General features: G+C 40.3%; 1 protein-coding gene across 1 annotated transcript; it reads left to right on the top strand.

Moving 5' to 3' along the window:
• Window positions 1-960: 960 nt before the first annotated feature.
• Window positions 961-10,218, top strand: cnih4 (cornichon family member 4). The gene is made up of 5 exons (XM_072394979.1): window positions 961-1,070; window positions 3,389-3,457; window positions 3,661-3,773; window positions 8,623-8,763; window positions 9,787-10,218. The coding sequence occupies exons 1-5, from the start codon at window positions 1,002-1,004 to the stop codon at window positions 9,812-9,814; spliced, it is 420 nt and encodes a 139-aa protein (XP_072251080.1). The 5' UTR covers window positions 961-1,001; the 3' UTR covers window positions 9,815-10,218.
• The last annotated feature ends 2,363 nt before the right edge of the window (window positions 10,219-12,581 follow it).

The raw sequence follows: 12,581 nt of genomic DNA, 5'->3' as shown, positions 1-12,581 counted from the left end.
ATCTTCTTAAAATCATTGAAACTGAGGTATTGAAATATAATTTTTATTTATAAATCAAAGCGGTGTAAAATCACTTTGCAACAACGATAACAACAACAAAAGTGGCAAGGTAAAGCATCTACCCTCATCAATTGATAACAACTAGCCTACATTATGGACACATCAGGTTATTTTAAAAAAAATCTGCGCTGTTCTTTTTCCGTAGCCTCTTCACTTGGGCTCCAGGACATTTCTATTGCACAGTGCACACTCACTTACTCTGAACTGATTTGGGTGCAGTCGTTTTTCGGCAAGCAGTCTCTTTTCGGCACTACAGGACATTTTCTCCAACTGGTCCTCTTTAAATTTTAGTTGGCAGGGTGTTGCCGTTAGTTTGCTCTTATGTTACTAAAAGTGTAAAAAGACTGAATTTGCACCTGGCATACCAGTCATACAGTCTGTCATCATAACAGTATCATAGTGTTAATATGTGTAATGTCTTTTTCATAAAACATTGTGGTTAGTCCCAAAGTATTACTTTTTGCTTAATATTTTATTTCTTATCATTTATCGGTATTTCAATGTTCAGAATGTCTATGGAAATATTTTTTCCTAAAGAATTTAAAAAATTTTTTTTTAAGTCTTTTCAAAATATGTCTTTAGAAAAGTTTAAGAGAAGCCATCAGCATGCAGACTGTTTTTTTCTCTTCCCACATACATACAGTGTATAATATACGTATGTAAGACCCCCTTTTGATATTACGTAACTTTCTAAACCTTTATTATTGATGGGAATCTAATGTGACTCTTCTGCCACGGAACAGTAGTTATTTTCTTCTTCTCTCTCTCCGTTAATGTAATTTGTGGTAGAGTTCTACATGTTTATCGGCAGACTGCACGTGGGCAGCCGTTTTCCCCAGTACTCTAGGTGGCAATACTGCAAACTGCCACTTTTTCTCTCAGGTGGCACATGCGCTACGATAAGCCGGAAGTGGGAATTAATCAGTGACGGAAAAGGAAAAATGGAAGCGGCTGTGTTCATTCTTTCGCTTGTGGACTGCTGTGTACTGATTTTCCTCTCGGTTTACTTCGTATCCTTTCCTTGTATGTATTTCTGGTAGATGTTGAACGTACTTGCTAAAGCAGTTGGTTTGGTTAAATGTTCAATTGTTCTCTTAGTTTTCACAAATCAATGCTAGCTAACATGTTAGCCGCCTACAATCTAGTAACGTGTTTCCAATAACAGAAAAAGGCATGGCTAGGTTTTGACACAGGGACAAGAATAACAGCTTGAATGAACTAGGAAGGGACATCCTGTCAGTGAAAGAGTTAATTTTTAAAACACTTTAAAACAGTTTCTTCTCTTTTTCCCTACATGTATCATCACTGTAGTTTCCAAACTGTGATTAGTCATGAAAAGCGACCTAAAGGGTCGCTTGTGAGTATATTGGCAACCAAAAATACGTCATTGTTCGCTGTTCTTGTCTTGTAATTTCTACATGCCAGTAGAAGACTGCTGTGTCCGGCTTTGGTGTTCTACACACATGAATTTATTTTTGAAACGAAGTAGACCTGAACGGGAATGGGCGCTCTCTTTGCATCTTTGTGTAAAAAGAACAAAAAACTAGAGTGGATGATAATACAGCCTGTAGTCTAACAAAGTTGCTCTCATTCACCTGTTTTCTGTGTCATTTGTCAGAGTTAAATTGAACAGAAATTGTCTTTGATAAGCAGACCCTAACACTATGTCAACCTGCAGTCTCGTTCTGGATGGTCCTCCTAATAAAATTCAGATTTTTAATACTCGCAGCATCATTGACAATATCACCATTTAACTAATCTATTCAGTGTCTTTGCATTTAATACAAGTAATATTTATCAAATAACTTACAGAAAGTCAATCATTGACCTGTCATCTTCAAAAGTCAGTAAGTCTGAGAGGGAGATGAGGCGATTCCCACGTGAGGCTAATATGAGACGGGATAAGGGTGAATTCACTTTTCGAGTTTTAAGTTTAAGAGCTTTGTGCAGCTTTTGTTCTAAATGATGTGCAGAATGAAGCATTTGATGTTAAGCGACTGTGTGCTCCGGCATTTAGGGGATACACTTTTTATCAGAGATATATACCTTGGCATGACACTGCATCAACACCCGTTTCATTTAAAGTATTGACCTAAGCAATACCCCCGTATGCTTTAAGCCCTTTTCATATCCCAGTTACAACTTCTCAACTTAAAACAGACAGACCAAACAGCCTGTTCAGCACTGCATTAGTGTACACTTTGGCGCTGCTCAAGCATTGAGGAATCATTTGAGTTGGTTAGAGTGGTATGTTCTGCGATGCCAGTGGTTGAGATGTATCTCTGACATGAATCATTCTTTAACTGATCAACTAACTTGTGGCCATCATTCCCTGCTGATAACAATTTTGTTGGTCTCTTCCACTTCTTAAAAGACTTTAATAAAAGCCAAAATAATCGACTTTCTATTACAGTGACCTAAGAAAGTAATATCTATTTCCTCATGCCCTGCTCCCAGCAACAATACAGATGTGATTACATATTTCTAGTATGGGACATTTCTCATTAACACACAATGAAAGACAATTTAGTTAAAGACGAACCTTGAGACCGTAATGAGGACAGCTACATGACCTCTTTTGGTTTTCCAACAGCTCTCAAAGCTACCAGCAACAATCAACGCTTTTAGCTGATATCATGGTTGGCAGTAATTCCATAAGACCAGCGCTCCCTTTTACGTGTCACTTTCAACATTTGACTGATGCGACTGTTGCTTATTGGTGATGTGTGACAGTGGAGGGTTGAACTACCGCTGATAAACCGGAGACGAAACGGGCTATATGTGTAAGGCACCTGCTCTAAGCAGTTGCACTGCAGTCACTCGGCAGAGTCGGCCATGCAGCCTGTTGAGTGTGTTTTCTGTGTGAGAACCATCTAAAAGGAACAGTGGGTTAGTGGAGATGTGCAGTTTTTAAAACATTTTTTAAGTGTGAATTTAGCCTCATTACTCTCCTGGCTCAGAAGTATATCAGCTGCGTATCGACCCACCCCCCCAAACGGTAGAAATGCCCATTTATAGAACAGTAATGTGTAACTATGGTTATGTATTATAAAGGGTACAATACTACAGTGAAGTGTAGTGGATTCAGAAAACATTAAATTCCCTTGATATTTGGCATGCTTTTTATTTTAAATTTAAATGTTCACTGACTGAAAAACCATGTTTTCTACACTGATTATTAAGTAAACTGAAGTAGATACATCTGAGTGGAATATGTTGTCCCTCAAAGGGTCTGAATTCTTCAAGAAGTGACAGACTGAATTTAAGTCTTTTAGTTGAAAGCAGGGACTGATTATTCTGTTTTGTGATACCTTGACTTAAGGCTTAGATTATCACCTTGTCTGATCTCGAATGTGACTACATTAATGCTAGATCCTGCTGCTCCAAGCTGAACAAAGTAAGTTCCTTCTAAGAATGATTGATTTCCGTACAGATGCTTCACACTCCTTTTGTTTTTCATGTAGCTCACTCTTATATTTTCCAATTATGAGTTGTAATTATATTTGATTGCTGTTTGTTTTTTTGTCAAAAAGTTATAACATACTGTAATATTTCTGCTTTTCGTGTCTCATGTCCGTTTGATTTATTTTTTTATCTCAGTGGGTAATTCCAGAGATGGTTGGTCAGTGTCTCTCCACTATGCTAATGCTGGTTTCCACGCACTGGTTCATCTTCCTCCTCAACATGCCTGTAGCAGCCTGGAACATTTATAGGTACAGTATGTTCTTACAACCACTTCTTCCTAAGGGAGTTGGTATAAATCTCTTTTAGGCCTTTGCAGTGCTTTCTTTTTTGTCATGCACACTCCCACTCGCCAAGGGCAATCAAGGACAATGTAAGGGTTGAAGAAAACCTTCTCAGGAGGCTTAAGATGAACTGTGGGATGCTTTGAAGCCACAGAGTGAAATAGACTGGTAACCACATGGCAATGCCACGACTGAGTGTGTGACAGGTTACATCAACTTCTGTGTGGACAGTATTATTCCCACAAAGACAGTAAGGTGCTTTCCCAATAACAAACCCTGGATCACCAGTGATCTGAAAAAGCTACTGAAGATCAAAAAGGAAGCCTTCAGGGAGGGAGGTGGTGAGTTATGGAGGACTGTTCAAAAAAAAGAAAACAAAAGCTGAAAAAGAAAGCTTCAGCAAAACAGTATGACAGCTGTATGGATGAAAAAGATCACAGGCTTTAAGGTAAAAGACTGTAGGAAGCCTGGACAATGAACTGAACATGCATTTCAATAGTAGGTTCAGCTCAGGTCAACACACAGCGTGCTGCTCACCTGCCTGCAGCTGCACAGACCTCACGCCCTATCTGTACCCGAGTGCTGCGTGTTGACTTTAGTACAAACATCATCACCCAGTGCCTGCATGAGGGGAACTTACCGGACAGGCACAGGTAGATGAGGACCCGTGCAGTTTAAGTTGAGAACACAGGAGCTCCCCCTGATGTTAACTCTCTCACAAGACACATGAACGTGCATCTAGAGATTCTTTAGTGTTTCATAGAAAGTATGTAGACGGTCAAAATAAACCCCCAGGGTATGTTGTGCCACCGAACTATTGTTGGACTGTTTCTAAGAATGTTACACAACCACACTTAAAAACAAAAAAAGGAGAATTAATTGTGAACTTACATTCAAGCATTGAGTTAATTGAATAATATTTGATTAATTCCAAAATGTGAAATGTTGGGGAGGCTGTTTTAAGATCCATGAGCAAGGCAGAAGGTGACAGGGAGGATGTGGGTTCAGATAGGGTGTGAGGTCCGTGTCACTGGGGAATGCTGAGTGTTGATCTAAGATGAACCCATTAGAATAGAATAGAAAAATACTTTACTCATCCCCCCAGTGGGGGAATTGAATTAAAACTTTTCCTGAAATACGTGTTCAGCCCGTTAGCTGTTTCCAGGATCAGTGTGATCCTCTTTTACCTTAAAGCCTGTGATCTTTGTCATCCCTGACCACACATCTCTCATGTTGTTTTGCTGGAGCTTTCGTTCCAGCTTTTTTCTCTACACCCCCTTGTACTATGTTGTCTTCTTTTTCAGCTGTTGAGCAGTCCTCAATAACTCCTTGTCTCCGTCCCTGAAGGTTTTTTAAATGTTTTTAGGGAACTGGTAATCCAGGGTTGTTTTGTTTTTGGTCTTCTTACAGTCTTTGTGGGAATAATACCACACAGAAGTTAAAGTAATCAGTCATGGCACTTATATCATCTCCATGTGGCTCACAGAGTGCATTCCAGTCTGGATTAATTGTGAGAATGCTGTAAAGCACTACTGTTTTTCTTTATTATTATTGTTATTCCATACGTTTTGTGAAGCTTAACTACTTCTGTATACTTTCACCGATTTAAACTATTTTAGTCTCAAAACGTTCAGCTCTTTCACGAGATTCCAGCTTTGACTTTTGGTGTTTCTAACTTTCAGCTAGAGACACCATTCAAACTTTAAACGGGTCAGAAGACATTCAGCTATTACCAATTTGTTCAGCTTTTTCAACTGTTATGCCAATTTTGACAGTTTCAAAAACATGAACATTTTTGCTCCTTCTTGGTTTTTATGAATGAGCAGCCAGCAGAGTGAGCACTTTTTTTTTTTTCAAACAATTTCCTCTAACTTTCATACAGTTTAACTTACAGAAACAAATTATACCTTAAAATGTTGGAAACGTTGTCCTCTTTCAGCCAATGTAACTACTAAAGAGCTCACATTTACAGAATTTCAGCTATGAGCCTTGAAACTAGAGAAACCTTTCACATTCTCTCACTAACTCCAATGGAAGGTTTTGTAGCAGCAGACAGCTTCAAGTGTGTTCAAGTCGCTGCCGTTTCTAAATCTTTCACTCAATTGAAATAAGAACTACATTACTACGTACATCTAAGTCTTCTGGTGCTGACGGTCTTCACATTATTTTCCTCGCTTATATACACATGTGGACAAAATTGTTGGTACCCCTCAGTTAAAGAAGGAAAAACCCACAATTCTCACTGAAAGGACTTGAAACTTACAAAAGTAACAATAAATAAAAATTCATTGAAAATTAAATAATCAAAATCAGCCATTACTTTTGAATTGTTGATTAACATAATTATTAAAAAAAACAAACTAATGAAATAGGGCTGGACAAAAATGATGGTACCCATAACTTAATATTTTGTTACACAACCTTTTGAGATAATCACTGCAATTAAACGGTTTCTGTATTTGTCAATGAGCGTTCTGCAGCTGTCAGCAGGTATTTTGGCCCACTCCTCATGAGCAAACTGCTCCAGTTGTCTCAGGTTTGATGGGTGTCTTCCATGTTTCAGCTCCTTCCACAGACGTTCAATGGGATTCAGATCTGGGCTCATGGAAGGCCACTTTAGAATAGTCCAACGCTTTTCTCTCAGCCATTCTTGGGTGTTTTTGGCTGTGTTTTGGATCGTTGTCCTGTTGGAAGACCCATGACCTGGGTCTTTTTTTATTTATTGTTACTTTTGTAGGTTTCAAGTGATTTCAGTGAGAATTGTGGGTTTTTCCTTCTTTAACTGAGGGGTACCAACAATTTTGTTCACGTGTGTAGTTTTCTCACAGGAGGCCATAGTATCCCGTCAGCCATTTTCTGCTCTTTCTACTTGGAGTGAGCTCTTAAGTTTATGTTTATGCATTTAGCAGAAGCTTTTATCCAAAGCGACTTACAGGTAGGCATGTAGGGTAAGGGGGTCTTGCCTAAGGACCCCTACTGGAGTCATACAGGGGATTTGAACTCAGGTGAAGGTGGCAATCATACCACTACACTATCCAGTCCCGCGAGTCTTAAGCCACAGCTGCTTACACACATTACTATAACTTGAGGACATCTCTCTTCCAATTACACTGCTGCCATTGTAACCATTACTCACTTGACTTCTGCTAAATTTTCCACTATTTTCATCTTTTTTAGCATGGTAAGCTATCCCCATTCAGCTTATCAGCATTCTTATCAGCAGGAACAGCTTTGTTATTTATTTATTTATTTATTTTTTTCAAAGTTTGTTCTGTAACAGTGTAGCATTCTCACTATTAAATTAAATGACATCACCTCAGTGTTTGGGCACCCTTTTCTTTAAAAGGGAAAAAAATCTTCCAAGTGTCTTAAATCAGTCTCACAATGCTACTTTATGAGCTCTCGTTTGAACGGACCGACATTACATCAAGAAACATTCAACCACGACTGGTTGACTAGATATTGATTATTTATTGAACATTAACCAGAAACATGAATCTTAAAATGCACTCTGAATAACATGTAATGACAACTTAATGGTAGGTATGGTAAATATTTCGTCATAGGAGATGATTCATGACTTGGTGTAATGGCAAGAGAATAGAGAAATATAAAAAAAACCGGAGTCCTAATTCTTGTTACTGTCTGTGGTTAAGTATGGGTAGAGGTTAATAACTGTTAATAACTGAATTGTTATTTTGAATTGACACCAGCCTCAGGCACATCGCCTCCAAGGCTGGCAGAGATCTCACTTTGAGTTGTGGGACTTCTCAGACTCACTTGTCGAACCAGCCTTTCTTTTCCCTGTCCCCACCCGTCTTGGAAGAGCGACGTTCCTATGCGATCACTGTAGGGCCCCGTGCCTTAGGGAGGTTGGGTATCTGTTCCCTGGCTAAGCGACAGGGGCCCTCAGTGCATCTCGTAAGATGGTGGAGTTCTTCTCTGGCCCCAGGAGTATATTTGACCATTGGTGCTGGTGTTTGCCACGTCACACAGAGACGTAAAAGTGAGACAGACTAACACAGCTCTCCTATTGTTTTGTCAGTCTTTGTACATTGTGAAGGTGAAAGTAAATCACATTCATATTAAAATGAATCTATTGCAGCTAAATGCAGAAAAGTTGGAAGGTGTTAAAAGAAAAGGAAAACTCAGCATTTAAATTAGTCATTGTTATCCACCATCGTTCCTTAGTGATGTAACACAGAAGATCACTAACACAAAAATACCCCCAAATAAATCCTCCCCCATATTGAACAATCCACATTTCCATATAAATAACCAAACGTTTGATTTTTCTTCATTGTCAAATAAAGGTATCACACATCTCAGACATTTTCCTTTTCTTTGAAGTATGCATTGGGAAGAAAAACCTGTTCCAGTATCAGCAAAACAAATTCTCAATCCAATCTACCATGAAAACCCCCAACATGGATCTCTCTCCCCTAACATCCCATAACACAACAAAGAAATCCAAAATGTACAGAATCATTTGTTCATTCAACACCAACCGTCTTTTCTGTTGTTTGGGTTTTCTGAAATCCTTTCCTCCATCTTGCCTCCTTATTGTCACGTGTGTTGTCACTTTCCACAAATATTCCTTAACTTTATTCATTACAGTTAAGGAAGAAAAACAAGAAGTCCCTGAAATCTTTCCTGTACCCCTGTTTCATTACTTAGAAACCTACATTATCTTGCTATCTGTTGGTTCTGTAATCTAAACTTACTTAAATCAGGAGAATTGCATTCCTGTCACATGTCTTGGCTTCTGGAGGCACAAACACAGGTGTCCTAGATGACGTTCCTCTTGTTCCTGCAGGTACATAAAGGTTCCAATGGGAAACATGGGTGTGTTTGACCCGACTGAGATCCACAACAGAGGTCTGCTGAAGTCCCACATGAAGGAGGCCATGATTAAACTGGGCTACCACCTGCTCTGCTTCTTTATTTATCTGTACAGGTAACATCTATTGCTTACACACACTGTATATCACATAGGATATACAGTATTTCCCAAAGGTCTTGAACTACCCTTTATTTCTTTGTATGTTGGCAGGAAATTTTAAACACAAATACTGAAACTCATAACTGGAACTACCAGCAGTTCCGAGCAGGGTCCAAGCCCCCTGCAAAGGTCCCCCAGCTCAGCTTCGACCCCTAAAAAAATAACAAAAACAAAAGGGGCTCCAACACTGCTGGTGTTGTGGGCTTAGACCCCTAAATACAGAACAAAAATAACATTTTTCAGAATTCTTTAACAAAATTGAAGGTCAATATTGATTCTTACAGCTAGTATTTATTCTTTAAGAATAGTTCTCCAAGCTTCTTGAAGGACATGCCAAAGCTCTTCGTTGGCTGATGGCTGCCGTCTGTTCCATTTGATCATGATTCTGTTAGGTAGAGGTCTGGGCTCAAGGGAAAGTCCATCACCCCGTAAGAACCGTTCCCTTAAATTTCAGACCAGTTCTTGGCATTTGGCGTGCTGTAAAATGCTGCATCAGGTCTTTTTTCCCTGTTTCTTAAAGACATTCCTTTCAGATACTTTTTATTTGTGTGGATCTTTTTTTTAAGCCGGACTCTCCTTGTACACTTCCATCTTTGGCAGTGTTTCTTTGGCATTCTTTGTTGATGTAACTAAAGAGTTGGGGACAACACTGTGACCAGCTGCTTGTTTTTAAAAAAAAGAAAAGATGTTTTAAATTGGCTGATATACATTCCTCTAAATCAGAGATGTCCTGGAGGGCCGCTGTCCTGCAGGTTTTAGATGGTTCCCTGCTTCAACGCACCTGACGCACATCCCTGCTCTAAATGGTCCTAACAGGGTGAAAAAGCAAACATTTAGAAAGACCATTTTTTACTTCTGGCTCCTTGTAAGCGAAATATTAAAAGATGAGGGGTAGTTCAAGACCTTTGTGCAGTACTCTGCCTTCATAATGGTGGCAGGTTGTGTTAACCTGTATTTTTGCCATCAACATTTTTCCAGCATGATCCTGGCTCTGATCAATGACTGAAACCCTTGGCAAACACTCGGACTCCAGCTGCTAACTCCAAGGTTTGCTGATCTGGTTGTTCCTCCTACCCCTGTACTGTATCTATAAAATCTTTTAGAAGAGTAGAATTGTCTGCTGTAACACTGATGTTTGTGTTGTCGGAACCCAGAATTTTCACTTTGACAATACAGTGGTTAATATTTAATCATTCAACACTGACTCTGTAACATCCCAATATCCCACAGATACCGCTGTCCTGTATTGTGTATCCCCTTCAGCCCTCTGTTTGACAGTGAATAATAATTATATAGCGATTTATGTTTGTTAAAAACATGTTCAACATTTTGTTTGTGAATTTATCATTTTTCTTTGTCATAACTTCCTAGAACCAGTTGAAACCAAAAAAGTAAAGAAATTGTAAGTTACCAAGCTCTGGTAAGAGTTTTTTCTATCTAAGAATATAAACAGGAAAACTATTAATCACCAAAGCTGAACTTTACTCATGGATGATGACATTTTTTATTCTAACATACACTATATTTCCAAAAGTATTCGCTCATCTGTCTTTACACGCATATGAGCTAAAGTAAATGGGCTGTACTTGTATAGCGCTTTTCTAGTCCAGCTGACCGCTCAAAGCGCTTTTAACACTACACGCCACACCTCACACAGCACGTCTTAGTCTGTACAGCTGCGTGCTTCCTTCCACATTCACACACCGATGGATGTTTCCACAAAGCTGGGAGCATGAAATGGTCCAAAACCTCTCCGCTGAAGCATTCAGAATTCCTTTCACTGGAACTAAGGGGCCAAGCCCAGCTCCTGAAGAACAGCCCCACACCATAATCCCCCCTCCACCAAACTTTACACTCGGCTCAATGCAGTCAGACAAGTACCGTTCCCCTGGCAACCGCCAAACCCAGACTCGTGATTCCAGAGAAGGCGTCTCCTCTGCTGTAGAGTCCAGTGGCAGCTTCACACCACTGCATTCCATGCTTTGCATTGCACGTGGTGATGGATGGCTTGGATGCAGTTACCATGGAAACCCGTTCCATGAAGCTCTCACACACTAGTCTTGAGCTAATCTGAAGGCCACATGAAGTTTGGAGGTCTGTGGCGACTGACTCTGCGCCTCAGCATCCGCTGACATTTTACACAGCCGACCACTTCCTGGCTGAGCTGCTGTCGTTCCCAGCTGCTCCACGTTGTCATAACACCACTGACAGCTGACTGGAATATTTAGTAGTGAGGAAACTTCCAGACTGGACTTGTTGCACAGGTGGCATGCTGCACCACGCTGGAATCCGCTGAGCTCCTGGAACACCTGGATTTAATTATGTGGACACTTTTTCATATCATTCATGCTGTTCACACAAGGCTGACCCGGCTGGGGATGATCTGCAGTCGTCACAGTACCGTTGTGTTTTTATGGCAGATGCAGCTGTTGGATGATTGATTTTCATCTGCTGAGGGCAGTCTCAGATGAACCAGTGACTGTGGTATAACAGGCATGTGAGACGGATTTAATTTGGGAATCTTAATCAGCCACAATCTAACAATTTTTAGAATGAACAAAATGATTTATTCACAACAGTGAATTTCTTTATTTTTTTTATTCCATGAGGAACAAATGTGCTCAATTCAAGCTGTAACCTTAGCAACTACTGCTGATTTGCAGTTTCACAGGTCTCTCTTATCTCAGATGTGACACTGGACTTGGTTGCGGTGTGTTGTTGATCCTAAGAGCAGCCAACCCAACAGAGCCAGCTGAACTCTGACAACAGCTCAGAAACAGCAAAGGGTCTTAAGCAGGGATGTCAAACTCCGGTCCTGGAGGGCCGCTGTCCTGCAGGGAAACATCTAAAGCCTGGAGGACAGCGGCCCTCCAGGACTGGAGTTTGACATCTTAAGGCTCTGAAACTTGCTTCATATCCAAAGTTTTACCAAAACATATGTTCAAGTAAGATGTTTCTGCCGGTATTGAAGTGTGTTGAAATCTGACGCTGGCCTTACAGCAGGAACGTGGCATGTTGCATGTGCTTTGACCCGCATGCTTTCACTAACACCAGCAACCTTCCTGCTGTGACTCTGCTGCAGCCCAGCAGCTGCCTGCAACGTTCTTTTAACAAAGTGCTGCCTCCGGTCATGACCATGAATAAAGTCTGTGTGGTTGATTCGGCTCAAGAAAAGTGAAGACATAAGTCTTCCAGCTGTAACTTGAGGATAGTCATTCAGTTGCCAAAATGCTTCTAGAATACTTTCTGATCATTGTAGATGAGCTGTATTTCTAATGTCTGTGACACGCCGCCTCCCCAATGAAACTACAATGCCAGGTGTGAAATTGATGAGCAACATGTTTTTACTGCTTAATTTGCTTTCCTGACACTTAATTCACACATGAAAAAACGGTAGCACGCTGAAACTCAACAGCAGCGCAGCTGTGGCTAACATGCGCATCTCTCTCAACCTCTGTGGAGCCTCTATGCTGTTGCCATGGGAACCAAACGGAAAATCATCACATTTAGCACATGCCACTCTTCCAGTGTTAAGCTTCTGACAACAGAACACACATCACATGGTGAATAATTCTATTCTGAGACCTTCAGAACCATCTTCACACAGTGTGTGGTGTTGTGCTGGTAGAGTATCATTTCACATCTCGATGCTATTTGAAGGCCATGATGCCTTATGACAGTTATGACTTGTATATTCTATTTGTATGAGTGACATTTAACCTCAGTCCTGCACTGATGTTTCAGCCAAATTACTTTCTGCTCTGCCTTACAGT

The sequence above is a fragment of the Leuresthes tenuis genome, unplaced genomic scaffold (assembly GCF_036924035.1).
Source record: "Leuresthes tenuis unplaced genomic scaffold, fLeuTen1.0.hap1 SCAF_10, whole genome shotgun sequence".
In the NCBI taxonomy this organism is placed as follows: Eukaryota; Metazoa; Chordata; class Actinopteri; order Atheriniformes; family Atherinopsidae; genus Leuresthes; species Leuresthes tenuis.
Note: the sequence above shows the minus strand (reverse complement) of the source record. Positions and strands in the feature narration are given on the sequence as shown.